We start from the raw sequence: 13,555 nt of genomic DNA, 5'->3' as shown, positions 1-13,555 counted from the left end.
TTGTGTGGAAGCCAGAATCCAGTGAGCCTAGTTGTCTCACAGTGTGATATTCATCTGAGGGGGTTTGAGGAGAAATACACAGAAGTTTGATGGGGGGCATCCGTCACTTGGTTTCAAAGTGGGGTGTGTCTGATCACTATTAATCTGTTGGTTTACTGGGATTGTGTATTTACTGAGAAGAATTATAGCATAAGATATATTTTGTAACCTGTGTTATCCTTAAAAGTTGTGTACATTTGTGAAGATAGGTGGAAGTTGCTACTTCGGGCAGCACGGTAGCATTGTGGATAGCACAAATGCTTCACAGCTCCAGGGTCCCAGGTTCGATTCCGGCTTGGGTCACTGTCTGTGCGGAGTCTGCACATCCTCCCCGTGTGTGCGTGGGTTTCCTCCGGGTGCTCCGGTTTCCTCCCACAGTCCAAAGATGTGCAGGTTAGGTGGATTGGCCATGCTAAATTGCCCATAGTGTCCAAAATTGCCCTTAGTGTTGGGTGGGGTTATTGGGTTATGGGGATAGGGTGGAGGTGTGGACCTTGGGTAGGGTGCTCTCTCCAAGAGCCGGTGCAGACTCGATGGGCCGAATGGCCTCCTTCTGCACTGTAAATTCTATGAAATCTATGAAGTGAAGGAGTATTTCATTATAGTCAAACTTTTCATGTCTAACGGGCGCAATTCTCCCATCGGGAGACTAAGTTCCGACACTGGAGTGAAAACCGGAGTGTTTCACTCCGGCGTCGGAGGCCGGTCCCAGCCCCCTATTCTCCCACCCCGGGGGGCTAGGAGCGGCGCCGCGTCATTTACGCGCGGCGCGTAAATGACGTCACCCGCAGGCGCGGTTGCCGTCCTCCCCGCGGCTACCCCGCAAGAAGATATCCGATGGATCTTGCGGGGCAGTGGAGGAAAGGAGTTCCTCCTTCAGAGAGGCCGGCAGCGTTCCCGCGCTGTTCCCGCCAGCAGCGACCAGGTGTGGATGGCGCCGGCGGGAACCTCTCGTGTTGGGCAGGCCGCTCGGCCCATCCGGGCCGGAGAATCGCCGCTCGCCCATTACCAACGGCAAGCGGCGATTCTCCCAGCGGCCAGCCGTGATTCGCGCCGCGCCGGTTTGGGGGTGGGGTGGGGGGGAGAACCGCATCGGGGCGGCGTGGCGGGACTCGGGCGGCGCCCGGGCGATTCTCCCACCAGGCGTGGGGGGGGGGAGAATTCCGCCCAATATTTTTGTTTTCTGTTAAAAGTTATCTCCCCGCCCAGCAGCAACATCAACTTGGATTGTCACAGAAGGAATTAATGAGCAGTACATCCCAAATCATTACAATGCCACGCTGTCTGTACAGAAGAAGAGGGCCCACAATGATCATGGAAGCTTGAGGACTGGAGGCGGTGTGCTCAACCTAGCCATCCTAACACCAATCGAGGTGGAGACCTTGCAGCTTTCTGCTACTGGGTTGCGCTGGTTCGTTGGGAGAGGCAAGATAGGACGAAGCCCCTGGGGTGGTGAGATTGCAAAGGGAAACATATGCAACTGAGAGAGATATGTCTTTACACGGCTAAGAGGAGGGTGCATTTTGCCATGTATGTTGTTATTAAAGAGCCATTGAAGCTACCTGCGTGAGAACACTCACATGCACCACTGAGAAATAACTGAATAAAGGTTGGCATCTGTGAAATACAATACATTTCACAATGCTTTCTGTGTTGCCAATCAGGAAGTGTGTCTATTTGGACACTCTTGGAAAGTTGAACGTGCTGCAACCTTCCTTAGTTTTGTCTCCCGCAAAAGTGAACTATCGACTGCTGATGCTGAAAACCCCCAGGGTTCACCGCTAACATCTGAGGAGGAAGAGGAATTGTCGGATGCTGCAGCAGCATATCACTGCTCTACACCCAGCACCAGTGCAGATACCAGCACCTCAGTGGGGAATCATACCTCAGAACGAAGGGAACCACAATCTGGTGAGGGCACATCACAATTGCATGTGCAAAGGTAGGAGACTGAGATGGAACAGGCCTCTGGCTGTTAGAGGAGTTCTGGAGAAGAGCCAGATTTGGATGAAGAGTGCCTGGAGACATCAATAAGGCAGCAGGTACTGGACATCCAATGTGAATGGAATGGAGATCTGCTGGAGATACTAGAGATGTTGCACGTTCTTTGGAACTTTGGACTCTGAGGCCAGGGGCTCTTTGATCATTTACTCTACGGAACATACAGCTTCTTCCACTGACAGACTGGCGACTATCTTGAAGAGTCAAACCCAGCAGATTACAGAATCAATCATTGAGCTGCATTCTGATCTGCACTGCATCGCCCAGTCTCTGAGCTCAGGGCCCAGAGCGAGGGTGATAGGGAGTGAGGAACCTGGAGTCACATCCAGCTCCAGTCCGTCTCAGGAAAACAGGGAGGGGCCAAAGAATCTCATGGCAAAGGGCGAGCAGGAGCTGGTGCCATGTGGGGGCACATTTGATAGGACAGCCTCTCCTCCACTGCTCTGCCATTGGCACAGATACCTTTCAGGGCTGTGGCAACAGAAGAGCCTCCTGTCACTGTGCTGGAGACTCCCACCACACCAAGGCCCTCATGCCCTTAGGTGACCAGAAGATGGCCAACAAAATTCATCGCAGACAAGGGGGCATTAAAGTCAACAACCTGTTTCCACGGCAGTTGAAAGTCAGGTCAGGGTGCACCATGCTGCAGCACCCAGAACAGAATCAAAAAGACACCATATTAGTCATATTTTGGTGTACTTGGGTGAGTTTACAATTTGAATCAATTGCAGAGGAACAAAAAGGTCATCTGTATTTAAATGATGTGTTGTTTGATCATCCTGGAAAAGAACACTGGTTTATTTGCAGTGTGAACTAATGGGTGTAGATGGATTCTGTCGGTGGTCTCATGTGAATGTGAAGTTGGAACCAGGGGAGTAAGATGGTTTTCCGGTTTGTACTTGCATGAAAGGAGGACTTGTTTCCTACAGGAGTCGGAGGGAGAAGAAGGAAACAGTGTATGAGCTTCAATTGTCAGAGTTACTGGAAACGCCAGAGGATTAAAGCCTCCCATGTATCCTGACCATCCAGTTGCTCCCTGGCATCTGCCAGCATTGGTTCACATAGTCCCTTCTCGATCACCTCATCAGAGTTGAATGGTCTCTCCTAGCTTCTCCTCCATTAGGGCATTCTGTCTCTGGAGTGCCAGCTTGTGGAGAGAGCAGCTCACCACCAGCATTAGGGACACTCTGGATGATGAGTATCGGAGTGCTCCTCCTGTCCTCATTAGGCAACAAAAACTCATGAGAACATAAGAACTAGGAGCAGGAGTGGCCATCTGGCCCTTCGAACCTGCTCCACCATTCAATGCGATCATGGCTGATCTTTTGTGGACTCAGCTCCACTTTCCCGCCTGAACACCATAACCCTTTATTCCTATCTTTTTCAAAAAATGGTCTGTCGTTATCTTGAAAACATTCAATGAAGGAGCCTCAACTGCTTCACTGGGCAGTGAATTCCATAGATTAACAACCCTTTGGGTGAGGAAGTTCCTCCTAAACTCAGTCCTAAATCTACTTCCCCTTATTTTGAGGCTATGCCCCCTAGTTCCACTTTCATCCGCCAGTGGAAACAACCTGCCCGCATCTATCCTGTCTATTCCCTTCCATAATCTTATATGTTTCTACAAGATCCCCCCCCCCCCCCCCCCCCCCGCATCCTTCTAAATTCCAAGTACAGTCCCAGCCTACTCAATCTCTCCTCGTAATCCAACCCCTTCAGCTCTGGGATTAACCGAGTGAATCACCTCTGCACACCCTCCAGCGCCAGCACATTCTTTCTCAGATAAGGAGACCAAAACTGAACACAATACTCCAGGTGTGGCCTCACTAACACCTTATACAGTTGCAGCATAACCTCCCTAGTCTTAAACTCCATCCCTCTAGCAATGAAGGACAAAACTCCATTCGCCTTCTTAATCACCTGTTGCACCTGTAAACCAACTTTTTGCGACTCATGCACTAGGACACCCAGGTCCCCCTGCACAGCAGCATGTTATAATATTTAATCATTTAAATAATAATCCCTTTTGCTGTTATTCCTACCAAAATGGATAACCTCACATTTGTCAACATTGTATTCCATCTGCCAGACCCTAGCCCATTCACTTAGCCTATCCAAATTCCTCTGCAGACTTCCATTATCTTCTGCACTTTTTGCTATACCACTCATCTTGAGGCTGAACAAACATTTACTCGATGATGGCCCTGTTTGTGTCATGGCTCTCGCTATACTGGTGCTCCTCAACCATTCTAGGACTTTGCATTTGTGTCGGCAGACACTTATTTGTCACCCAGCTGCCATCCTTCTATCCTAAGAACATGGTTGGCAGCTGGGAGTTCCTGAGTATATAGGAATCATGTCTGCTCCCTAATTACCTAACACAGACCTGCTGATGGTCAAACATGAACTGCATGTTCAGTAAATGGTAGCCTTTACTGTTAACAAATGCCCCAGGCTGGCCTGCTGGTGTCTTTATGGTAACATGGATGCAATCAATCGTGCTTTGTACCCTCGGAAAACCTCCAATAGCTGCAAATCCTCTGGCTCATTCACTCTGACTATTACAGTCAATGGTGAAGGAGATGTATTGTCTTGAAAGTCTAAACATCACATCTGTAAAGGCCTTTATGCAATGGTACACTGCAGGCTGCGATATGCCACAGAGTTCATCACACATGGTATGAAGTGAGCCTGAGGCAAAAGATTTCCGAGCCAAAGTGACTTTTGTGGCGACTCACATTGGTTGTCTCCCCACACAGTTCAACGCTATCTCTTTGGCCGGCATCTTACAAATTGAAGTTACGGTCACTCTTGAAAGCTGGAGTCTCCTTAGACAATGTGTCTCTCGGCTGCAGATAGGGAGATTGTGTGGGTAAGGCCTCTGCCCATACCTCTGTGGCTGCTGTTACCTGCAGTCAGCAGTCCCTTCTTCCTCTGCTGGTGGTGGTCCCTCATGCTTGTGCCTCCTACCTCCTCTTCTTCTCATTCTCCTCCTCCTCTCCTCCTCATTGGAGGATGTATGTCCCCATATTCCTCAGATCAGCATTGCTGCAGTGTAGCTAAATCACAAGTCATCAAGTTTGCGGACAAATGAATGATTACAAACCTTGATAATGGCCATGGATTATATACCTTCCAATTATTCCAAGTCAGCAACCTCTCAACAGTCTCTCCTGCTGAAATCACACACAGGCCCAACGTCAGCCTTTATATCTGCCCTGACAAGCAACCATGAAAATTTTTTTTCCACTTGGTGTTTTTCATGCACTGGGCAGCCAAAACGTATTACTGCAGTAGGTTAGATTGCTAATGAGGTTAACTACCTGTTAATGATCTATTTGAAAATGGTGGGCAGGCTCCCAATTTTACGGCCCACCCACCTCCAGTATTATTGCCTACCAGCGTGATGACGCCGGGATCGCAATCCAGTGTTATCACGCAGGATATTATATCACCATGGAATGAAAACATTCCCTTTTACAGAAAGTAAAAACTTGACCCAATGAATCATGTGACACTGGATTAGCGACTGCATGAAACAAAATGTATGACTATCAGTCTCCTTGTTCGCAATCGATAAAAAGCACAGGGTAATTATAAATAAATATGGCTGTCGTCTTGGAAATGTTAAATTTCTCAGTCAAAACATTTAATATCCTTAAACTCGTCAATTTGCCCGCCAATGAAATGAGTAAAGACCAGTGCAGTTAAATACTTCACGAAACAGATTTTTGTCCATGTTGGCTCCTGAATACATTTTCAAACCTTGATTGGGTTACAGCGTAAACAATTCTATTATTAGCCCCCATGACCAGAAGGTTGGATGTACTGAATTGTACAATTGTCCTGTTGTTGCACATCTGTCAGATTTAACATACAACGTTAAATTTTCAACATTAAAAATTATTTGTTGGTGTTTACACAAAGCATTCTGACCATGCACGACCTGGTTTATGTCAGCTACTGCCTGCTCCATTTGTTGGGACTTCATACAATATTGTTGGACTGCTGAAAACTGTGTTTGTTGATGACTCTCTCACCTGTACATGCTCGAGTGCGTCGATTTCATTTGCTGTACCCATGCACCCATTTGTTGTCAGATTCAGTGTCAGAGAACCTTTTGCAGGAATAGCTCTAGAGGATTCAAGGCAATAGAGAGAGAGAGAGAAAGAAAAAGCAATTTTAGAAAAACAGCATTATTTAAAGAAAACTAGGCATTCTCAAGTCACTTCATTGACGTCTACTTGTGACAATAAGCGATTATTATTATTAGGCTGAACAGATCCAGCACTGTCAGATGGTGTCCTTGTCTTTTTCCTGAATCTTTGAAACATTCGGTCTTGTTTTTTATCTCTTCTGGGAAAGAGGCTTGAAAGCGAGTTGCAGGTCAAGGTAATAATTACCTGCTGCTAGGGATGATATCTGATGGCATGTATTACCTTTGCAGTCATGCATTCTCCAGTCATTGGGGACTTCATGTTAACTATTCTAGTCACATCATTTTCTGCTGATGACAGCGTCATGCCTTCATCCATCACATTTACATTTCAAATGCCAGTCGGTTGGTATTGATTAATTATTAACAACGCAGGTCACTTGTGAGAATTATCAAGTCTCGATTCCAGATTGTTGTCCCCTTGCCTTTCCATACTCTTTCCTTTAATGCCTACACATTTCAACATTGATTAAAGCTGCCTCTTAGGACTAATTAGATGAAACTGTTTATTAATGGCAAAAACTAAATTACATCAACCATTGGATGAAAAAGTAAAGCTACTACTGAATAGGGATGTTTCTGGGACAGCTGGCTTGATGGCAAAGTGCATTATTGCTCTAATATGTCATCAAAGGGCCGGTGTACATGTATGTAATTACCCAAGAACAACTTTTTGATCTTGGCTCTTTCTGAGGTGACACAAGGACTGCATTTTCGTAAAGATGGCGAGCCTCCCTGTTGTTTTTAAAATGGCTGCAGGGGCCCAGATCTGCATGTCCTGTCCCGGAACACACCAATTTTCAGAGAGGTGAGGGGGAATGGGGATGAGTTCCAAATTTTGACCAATGTTATCCAAATTTCACACCCATGGCTTACGGATATAAGTGCCCACGCAAAACAATAGCCGCTTGCAGTCATGTCAGATTTTTAAAATTTTTTTAAAATTTATTTTTTTAATAGAATTTACAGTGCAGAAGGAGGCCATTCGGCCCATCGAGTCTGCACCGGCTCTTGGAAAGAACACCCTACCCAAGGCTACACCTCCACCCTATCCCCATAACCCAGTAACCCCACCCAACACTAAGGGCAATTTTGGACACTAAGGGCAATTTATCATGGCCAATCCACCTACCCTGCACATCTTTGGACTGTGGGAGGAAACCGGAGCACCCGGAGGAAACCCACGCACACACGGGGAGGATGTGCAGACTCCACACAGACAGTGACCCAAGCCGGAATCGAACCTGGGACCCTGGAGCTGTGAAGCAATTGTGCTAACCACTATGCTACCGTGCTGCCCCATTTTGTTGGCAATGAGTGGAAAACTTGACTTGTGCAGATCGGAGCAGAGATTCTTCAATCGTTGGGGCACCCGTTTGGAAATGTCAGGTAAGCTTTTGAATTTGGTCTGGGGACATCTTTTGGGAGGTTAGGTGCCCTTTGGGAGAGCTCAACTGCCCTTTGCGATTGTTAAACATGGACATGAATATGTGTAAAAAGTAGATAATCCCTTTGGAACTGTCATGTTCATGGGTACTGTCAAACACATTGGAGCTGTCAAAAGGAACTCTCAAGCTTTAAAGAATGTTTAAACTCGCCTTTAAATATTTGTAGGGGAAACTGCAGTGTTTAAAATATTGGTGCTTGCTGTTTCATTCCGTCTATTGACATAAGGCTGAGGGTTATCATTGCTGGATTAATGCTGCACGACTGATTTCACAGCTTTCCATTATCATACAGCAGTGCCTCTCGGTTCATCATTTGATTGACAGCTCCAAACGATTATAGACTCTTTGAAGTGGGACAATAAATTCCAGTGTTTGTTTTTATATGGGATTGGAAGAAGTTTTTTATTCTTTGATGGGATATGGGCATCGCTGGCAATTCCAGCATTTGTTACCCATATCTAATTACCAATGGACTGAGTGGCTTGCTGCGCCATTTCAGGGTAGTTAAGAGTCAATCACATTGCTGTGGGTCCAGAGTCACATGTAAGCCTAGCCGGGTAAAGGCAGCAGATTTCCTTCCCTAAAGGACATTAGTGAACCAGATGGGTTTTATGGCAATCAACATGGTTTTGTGGTCACAGTGATTAGCTTGCTTTTAAATTCCACCAGCTGCCATGGTGGGATTTGAACCGGTGTCCCCAGAGCATTAGCAAATATAGTGAATGGGTTTTTTATCAATTAGAGTTTTTTTTAATGAAATACTGAAGTCTTCAGTAGACACTTAATAACTTTACTTTATCTGATCTCAGCATGAGTTCTGAGGTGATATTGCCAATGGTGGATATTGGGCGAGTTGAAATTGTAGGTGTAAGGGCAAAGAATGGTGGTTGGTGTAATGGGTTGGCATGAGGTGGCAATAAGTTTAAAAAAGGGGCTATAAATGGTTGTGGGCAAGTGGGGAGAGGAGCATAGGTTGGCATGAAGGGAATAACAGTGGATTGTTCTATTTATTTGGTGTGCTCTGAACCTAGTATCAACTATGGCTCCGTTGGTAGAACTTGTGCTTCCACAGCAGAAGGATGGGAGCTCAAATACCATTCCAGAGACAAGAGCACAAAAAGCTAGGGTGACACTTCAGTGTTGCGCTGAGGGAATGCTACACAGTCAGAGGTGCTGTGTTCTGAATGAGAGGTTAAACCAAGGCCCTTCTACTCTTTCAGGAAAGTGTTAAAAAATCCCATGGCAATTCACTGAATAAAGTTGGTGAGCTATCCCCAGTGTCATGGCCAATATTTATCCTTGAATAAACAGCACCAAAAATAGATTATCTGGTTATTATAAAATTGTTGTTTGCGGGAGCTAATTGTGCCCAACTTGGCTCTTGTGTTTCCGACATATTTCAACAGTGATTACACGTTAAAAGTATTTCATTGGCTGTAAAGAGCTTTGAGATGTACTGAAATCATGAAAGATCCATTTAATTAAAGCATCAAGTTTCCTACATTACAAGAAATAACCACACTTCATAAAACAAAGGGTGACTGAAGCAGATTCAATGGTCAATTTCAAAAGGGAGTTGGACAGATATTTGAAGAGGAGAAAACAATTGGTTCAAGAGCATGGGAGTGAGACTAATTGGATAGTTCTTTTTAGCAGCCTGAAAAGGCATGAGTGTTCAAATTGGCACCTTCTGTACTGTTGGATTGGAAAGGGTGTCACAACAATTGTGCTGAGTTATTCCTGGAATTTATAATGTCTTGAGTGATAAACAAAGGGCACAGAGGTCCAAGATGCTGTGAAGTTCTTGCCTGAGTACTGTACTGAAGGAATTCTAATTCCTCAGAAGCGGTACCCAGATTCGAAGAACAAAACAAAAAAAAATACTATCTGAGAAAACTAACAACAGTTGGGCAATTTCCTCCAAAAGGCAGGCACATCCTCAAAATGCCAACAGCCTAAATTCTGTTTGATTGAGGGGTAAATTGTAGTTGAGCCTGATGCTGTCATGTACTTTTATTGCTGTGATAATAGATAGAGATCAGGAAAGGGAATCCTGATCAATTTTGGCCTCTCGAACCCTGGAGCATTGAGATCAATTGCAATACCTGGGTTGAGATAAGCCAACACAGTGCTAAAATATCAATCTTGTGGCTTAATGCAGGTTTTTACTACCTGCAAATCTGTGGGGAAGTGGGAGGTGTGGATAAGGCTGATGTTCTGGCTACACTTGCTCTAATAGTATCTCTGGCCTGGGTTACCTTGGTAACTGTAAGGATTTGTATACCACAAGGCTATTTTAATTTTTTTAGGTTAAAATTAGAATGCGAAAAAAACTTACCCAGGACCTATTTGAGATCAGACCAAATTATCTGACTATTTTCCACAGGAAAAGGGAACCCACAAGTCTTACCTTTAAAGATATTGGCAGATTTTCTTAGTGATCTGCAGGATATATTATATTCATTACCTGTGATTAATATGTACATATATTTGTATGGACCAAAACTTACACTTGATCCACTTGACCCTCTTCCCCCAGAACCAGATCCCACAGTAACTTCTTCCTTCTTGAACCAGAAATAAATTGATCAAGAAAATTCTCCTGAACACAGTTCAGAAACTCTTCCTCTCTCTATCTTTTACACTATTATCCCAGTCTAGATTAGGATAATTAAGTTACCTATTATCACTACTCTATAGTTTTTGCACATCTCTATAATTTTTGAGCAGCCTACAGAATACACTCAGTAGTCTAATTGTTCCCCTAATGTTTCATAACTCTAACCCAAATAGATACTGCCCTTGATATCTTCTCTCTCCAGCACTGTAATATTCTTCTTAATCAATACTGCCACCCTTTCTCCTTTCCAATCTTCCCTATTTTTTCATGAACGCCTTATATTCAGGGATATTTAGTTCCTAGTCGTGCTCTTTTTTGAGCCAGTTTTCCATTGTTGCCATTATATTCCTGTGTGGTTATTTGCACATGTAGCTCACCAACTGTATTTATCACAATCCTCATATTCCCATAGTTGCAGTGTAAATCTATTTAGACCTTACTGCCTCTTATTCCCTCTTAAGTCTGACCCCACCTCACTATTTGTGACTGGTGCTCTTGGTCTTGGTTCACCTTGTTTCTTCTTCCTAATGCTGTATCCTAGTTCCCATCACCCTGCCAAGTTAGTTAAAATCCTTGCCAATGGCACTAGCAAACTACACTTGAGGTTATTGTTCCAGGCTGTGTTGAGGTGCAACTCATCAGGCCTGGATTGGCCCCAGCTTCTCCAGAACCATTCCCAATATCCCAGGAATCTCCTATTCCTATGTGCATGTGGCACCATGAATAATGAAGTGATTACTACCTTTCAGGTTTTACTTGCTGGGTATCTTGCCGAGCTCTGTAAAATCTGTCTGCAGTACCTCTTTCTACCCATGCCATTGGTACAGATGTGGACCTGGATCTTTGACTGTTTATTCTCCCCACCTCTGAGTATTCTGCAGCTGTTCAGTGACATCCTTGACCCTGGCATCAGGGAGGCAACATACCATCAGGGAATCAAGTATGTGGCTGCGAAAAGGTGTATCTGTTCCTCCTAACTATAGAGTCACCTGTGACTATTGTGTTCCCAGTCTTCCTCCTGCTCCATCATATAGCTGAGTCGCTTGTGGTGCCATGGCTCTTACTACACTCCCCAAAGGAATCATCACCCTCACCAGTACTGAGTCTGTAGGTTAATTAAGGAATGCCAGCATAGATTCGTTAAAGGCAAATAGAATCTTGGGCTTTATAAAGAGAGACATGTGGTACAAAGACAAGGAAAACACTGGTTCAGCATCAACTGGAGCACTGTATTTAAATTTTGGCACCGCACTTTAGGAAGGCTGTGAAGGCTTCAGAAAGGGTGCAGAAAATATTTACGAGGTTCGTTCCAGAGACGAAGGAATGTAGTTATGTGGCTCGATGGAGAAACCCGGGCAGTTCTTCCTAGAGAACTGAAGGTTAAGGGGAGATTTGATAAAAGTGTTCAAAATCATGGAGGTCTTTAGACAGCTAGAGTGGACAGAGAGAAACTGCTCCCATTGGTTGAAGGGTCAAGAACCAGAGGACACTTGTAACATTATTGACAAAGATCCAATGGCGGACTTGAGGAAAGACGTTTTTACGCAGAGACTGGTTAGGATCTGGAATGCACTGCCTGGGATTGTGTTGGAGGCAGATTCAATTGTGGTTTTCGAAAGAGAATCAGATAAGCACCAAAAGAAAAAGCAGGGCTATGGGGAACGAGGGGAAGAGTGGAACTAACTGAGTTGGTCTTGCAGAGACAGTACCGACACGACAGACCAAAGGGCCTCCTTCTGTGCTGTAACATTCTATGATTCTGTTTTGAGAACTTACTTTTGCAGTTCAGGGCTAAAAGTAACCTCACATTTTCTCTGAGGACCCAGGTTTTTCCATTTAAGGGCCGCCTTCAACATTCGCCCAGCATCAAGCAAACCAAATCCATACCTATTGGACGAAAAAAAATTCACATATTGAATATGAAAAGCTGGTGAAGAATATTAACTAGCCCCATACCTAACCAAGTAACAAGATATCAGTGCAAGACTGCTGAAATAGGCAGTGGAAAGGGACTGTGCGGACTTACACTTCTTGCTCCTTTGATTCACTATTACAAATGAGATAGTAGTTCATTTGTGTAACAATAAAGGTTATTTTACAGCATGTGTTGTGGTTCTCTCTTAATCACTGTTCCATTTTCTGAGAAATGGCACCTAACAGTTATTTTAAAGGGACTTTAAGAGAATATATTCAGTTTAAACATGGATAGAGATTTTTATTTACACCCTATTTGGGTCCATTGATAAAACAAGGAGGTTTTCTGTTTGTTTCAGCTGCTGGTCCCTCTTCACAGCCTCCAGTGATGCATACCAGGAAAACAGGCAATATATTGGTGAGAAACTTGAAAACTAAAGACAGTTCGTTAAGACCTGGAGGTTATCCACAATCCATAGTCACTCATCAGTTCCTTTTCTCAGTGTTTAAAATGCCATCAAATTATTTAAACTTAAAAAAGGAATTGGGCATAAATGGAAAGATATATCTCCTCAAATAGAAGCAAGTGTTTGGAATCCACTGAAAGTTGATTCCTGCTGTTTGCCGGCTGACCATCATGGCTCACTGCAGATAGGAAGGAAATGATTAATCGTGGGTGGGAACAGGAGGGAAAAAAATGAAGTTAAAAAAAAAGCCAGGAAGAATAATTCACTGAAAATAACGATGAAATAGCAGCAGCTTAATGTTGCTTTTAATTGCTTCCAAAGCATTTCTGACCCTAGGACGAATAAAGATTTTGCTTTTTCTCGAAGACAGAATGAAAATCCAATTTATATTTCGACCATGAAAATTCCCTTTAAAAGTATTAGTGAATTTTATTAATATGCACAAAGGAACACATTTGGAATCTCTGGAGCAGAAGGAAGTACTGGGTGTTCATTCTCCATTACATAGCTGAGGGCAAAAAACAACGAGGATGACTATCTGTGGCCCCTAACATTCTATGGCAGTGTCAGGTTGTATCTGTAGTTATCATTTCAGCAAATGTAAATTTCTACATGGGAGCTTGTGCATTTGGGAGCATATTTTAGGCACCTTACTGCCCAGGGATGTTGTAAAATGTGATGAGCAGCATAGATTCCAAGGGCCATGTTTCCACTTCCCTCCCAAGGAAGAAGTTCTGAGTGTTACCCTGCCCTCTTTGTAAAGAGGCTGGAATTTACCTGTGAATATTTGATTTTCGTATTGAAACCAGGACACAAACTGGAAATGGATTATCAAGTAGGTTCCACTTCT

The 13,555-nt window shown here is 44.2% G+C and overlaps 1 protein-coding gene across 4 annotated transcripts in view; it reads right to left on the bottom strand.

Annotated features, from left to right (window-relative positions):
• LOC140391779 (PC3-like endoprotease variant B) overlaps window positions 1-13,555 on the bottom strand; it is a 1,275,236-nt gene that overhangs the window by 123,367 nt on the left and 1,138,314 nt on the right. For all 4 annotated transcript variants that reach the window (XM_072476646.1, XM_072476647.1, XM_072476643.1 and 1 more), the window contains exons 14-15: window positions 12,101-12,211; window positions 6,081-6,174 (exon numbers count right to left, since the gene is read on the bottom strand). In XM_072476646.1, coding sequence (XP_072332747.1) covers window positions 6,081-6,174; window positions 12,101-12,211 — 205 coding nt within the window. The remainder of the gene's footprint in view (window positions 1-6,080; window positions 6,175-12,100; window positions 12,212-13,555) is intronic.

Source organism: Scyliorhinus torazame, chromosome 15, assembly GCF_047496885.1.
Source record: "Scyliorhinus torazame isolate Kashiwa2021f chromosome 15, sScyTor2.1, whole genome shotgun sequence".
In the NCBI taxonomy this organism is placed as follows: Eukaryota; Metazoa; Chordata; class Chondrichthyes; order Carcharhiniformes; family Scyliorhinidae; genus Scyliorhinus; species Scyliorhinus torazame.
Note: the sequence above shows the minus strand (reverse complement) of the source record. Positions and strands in the feature narration are given on the sequence as shown.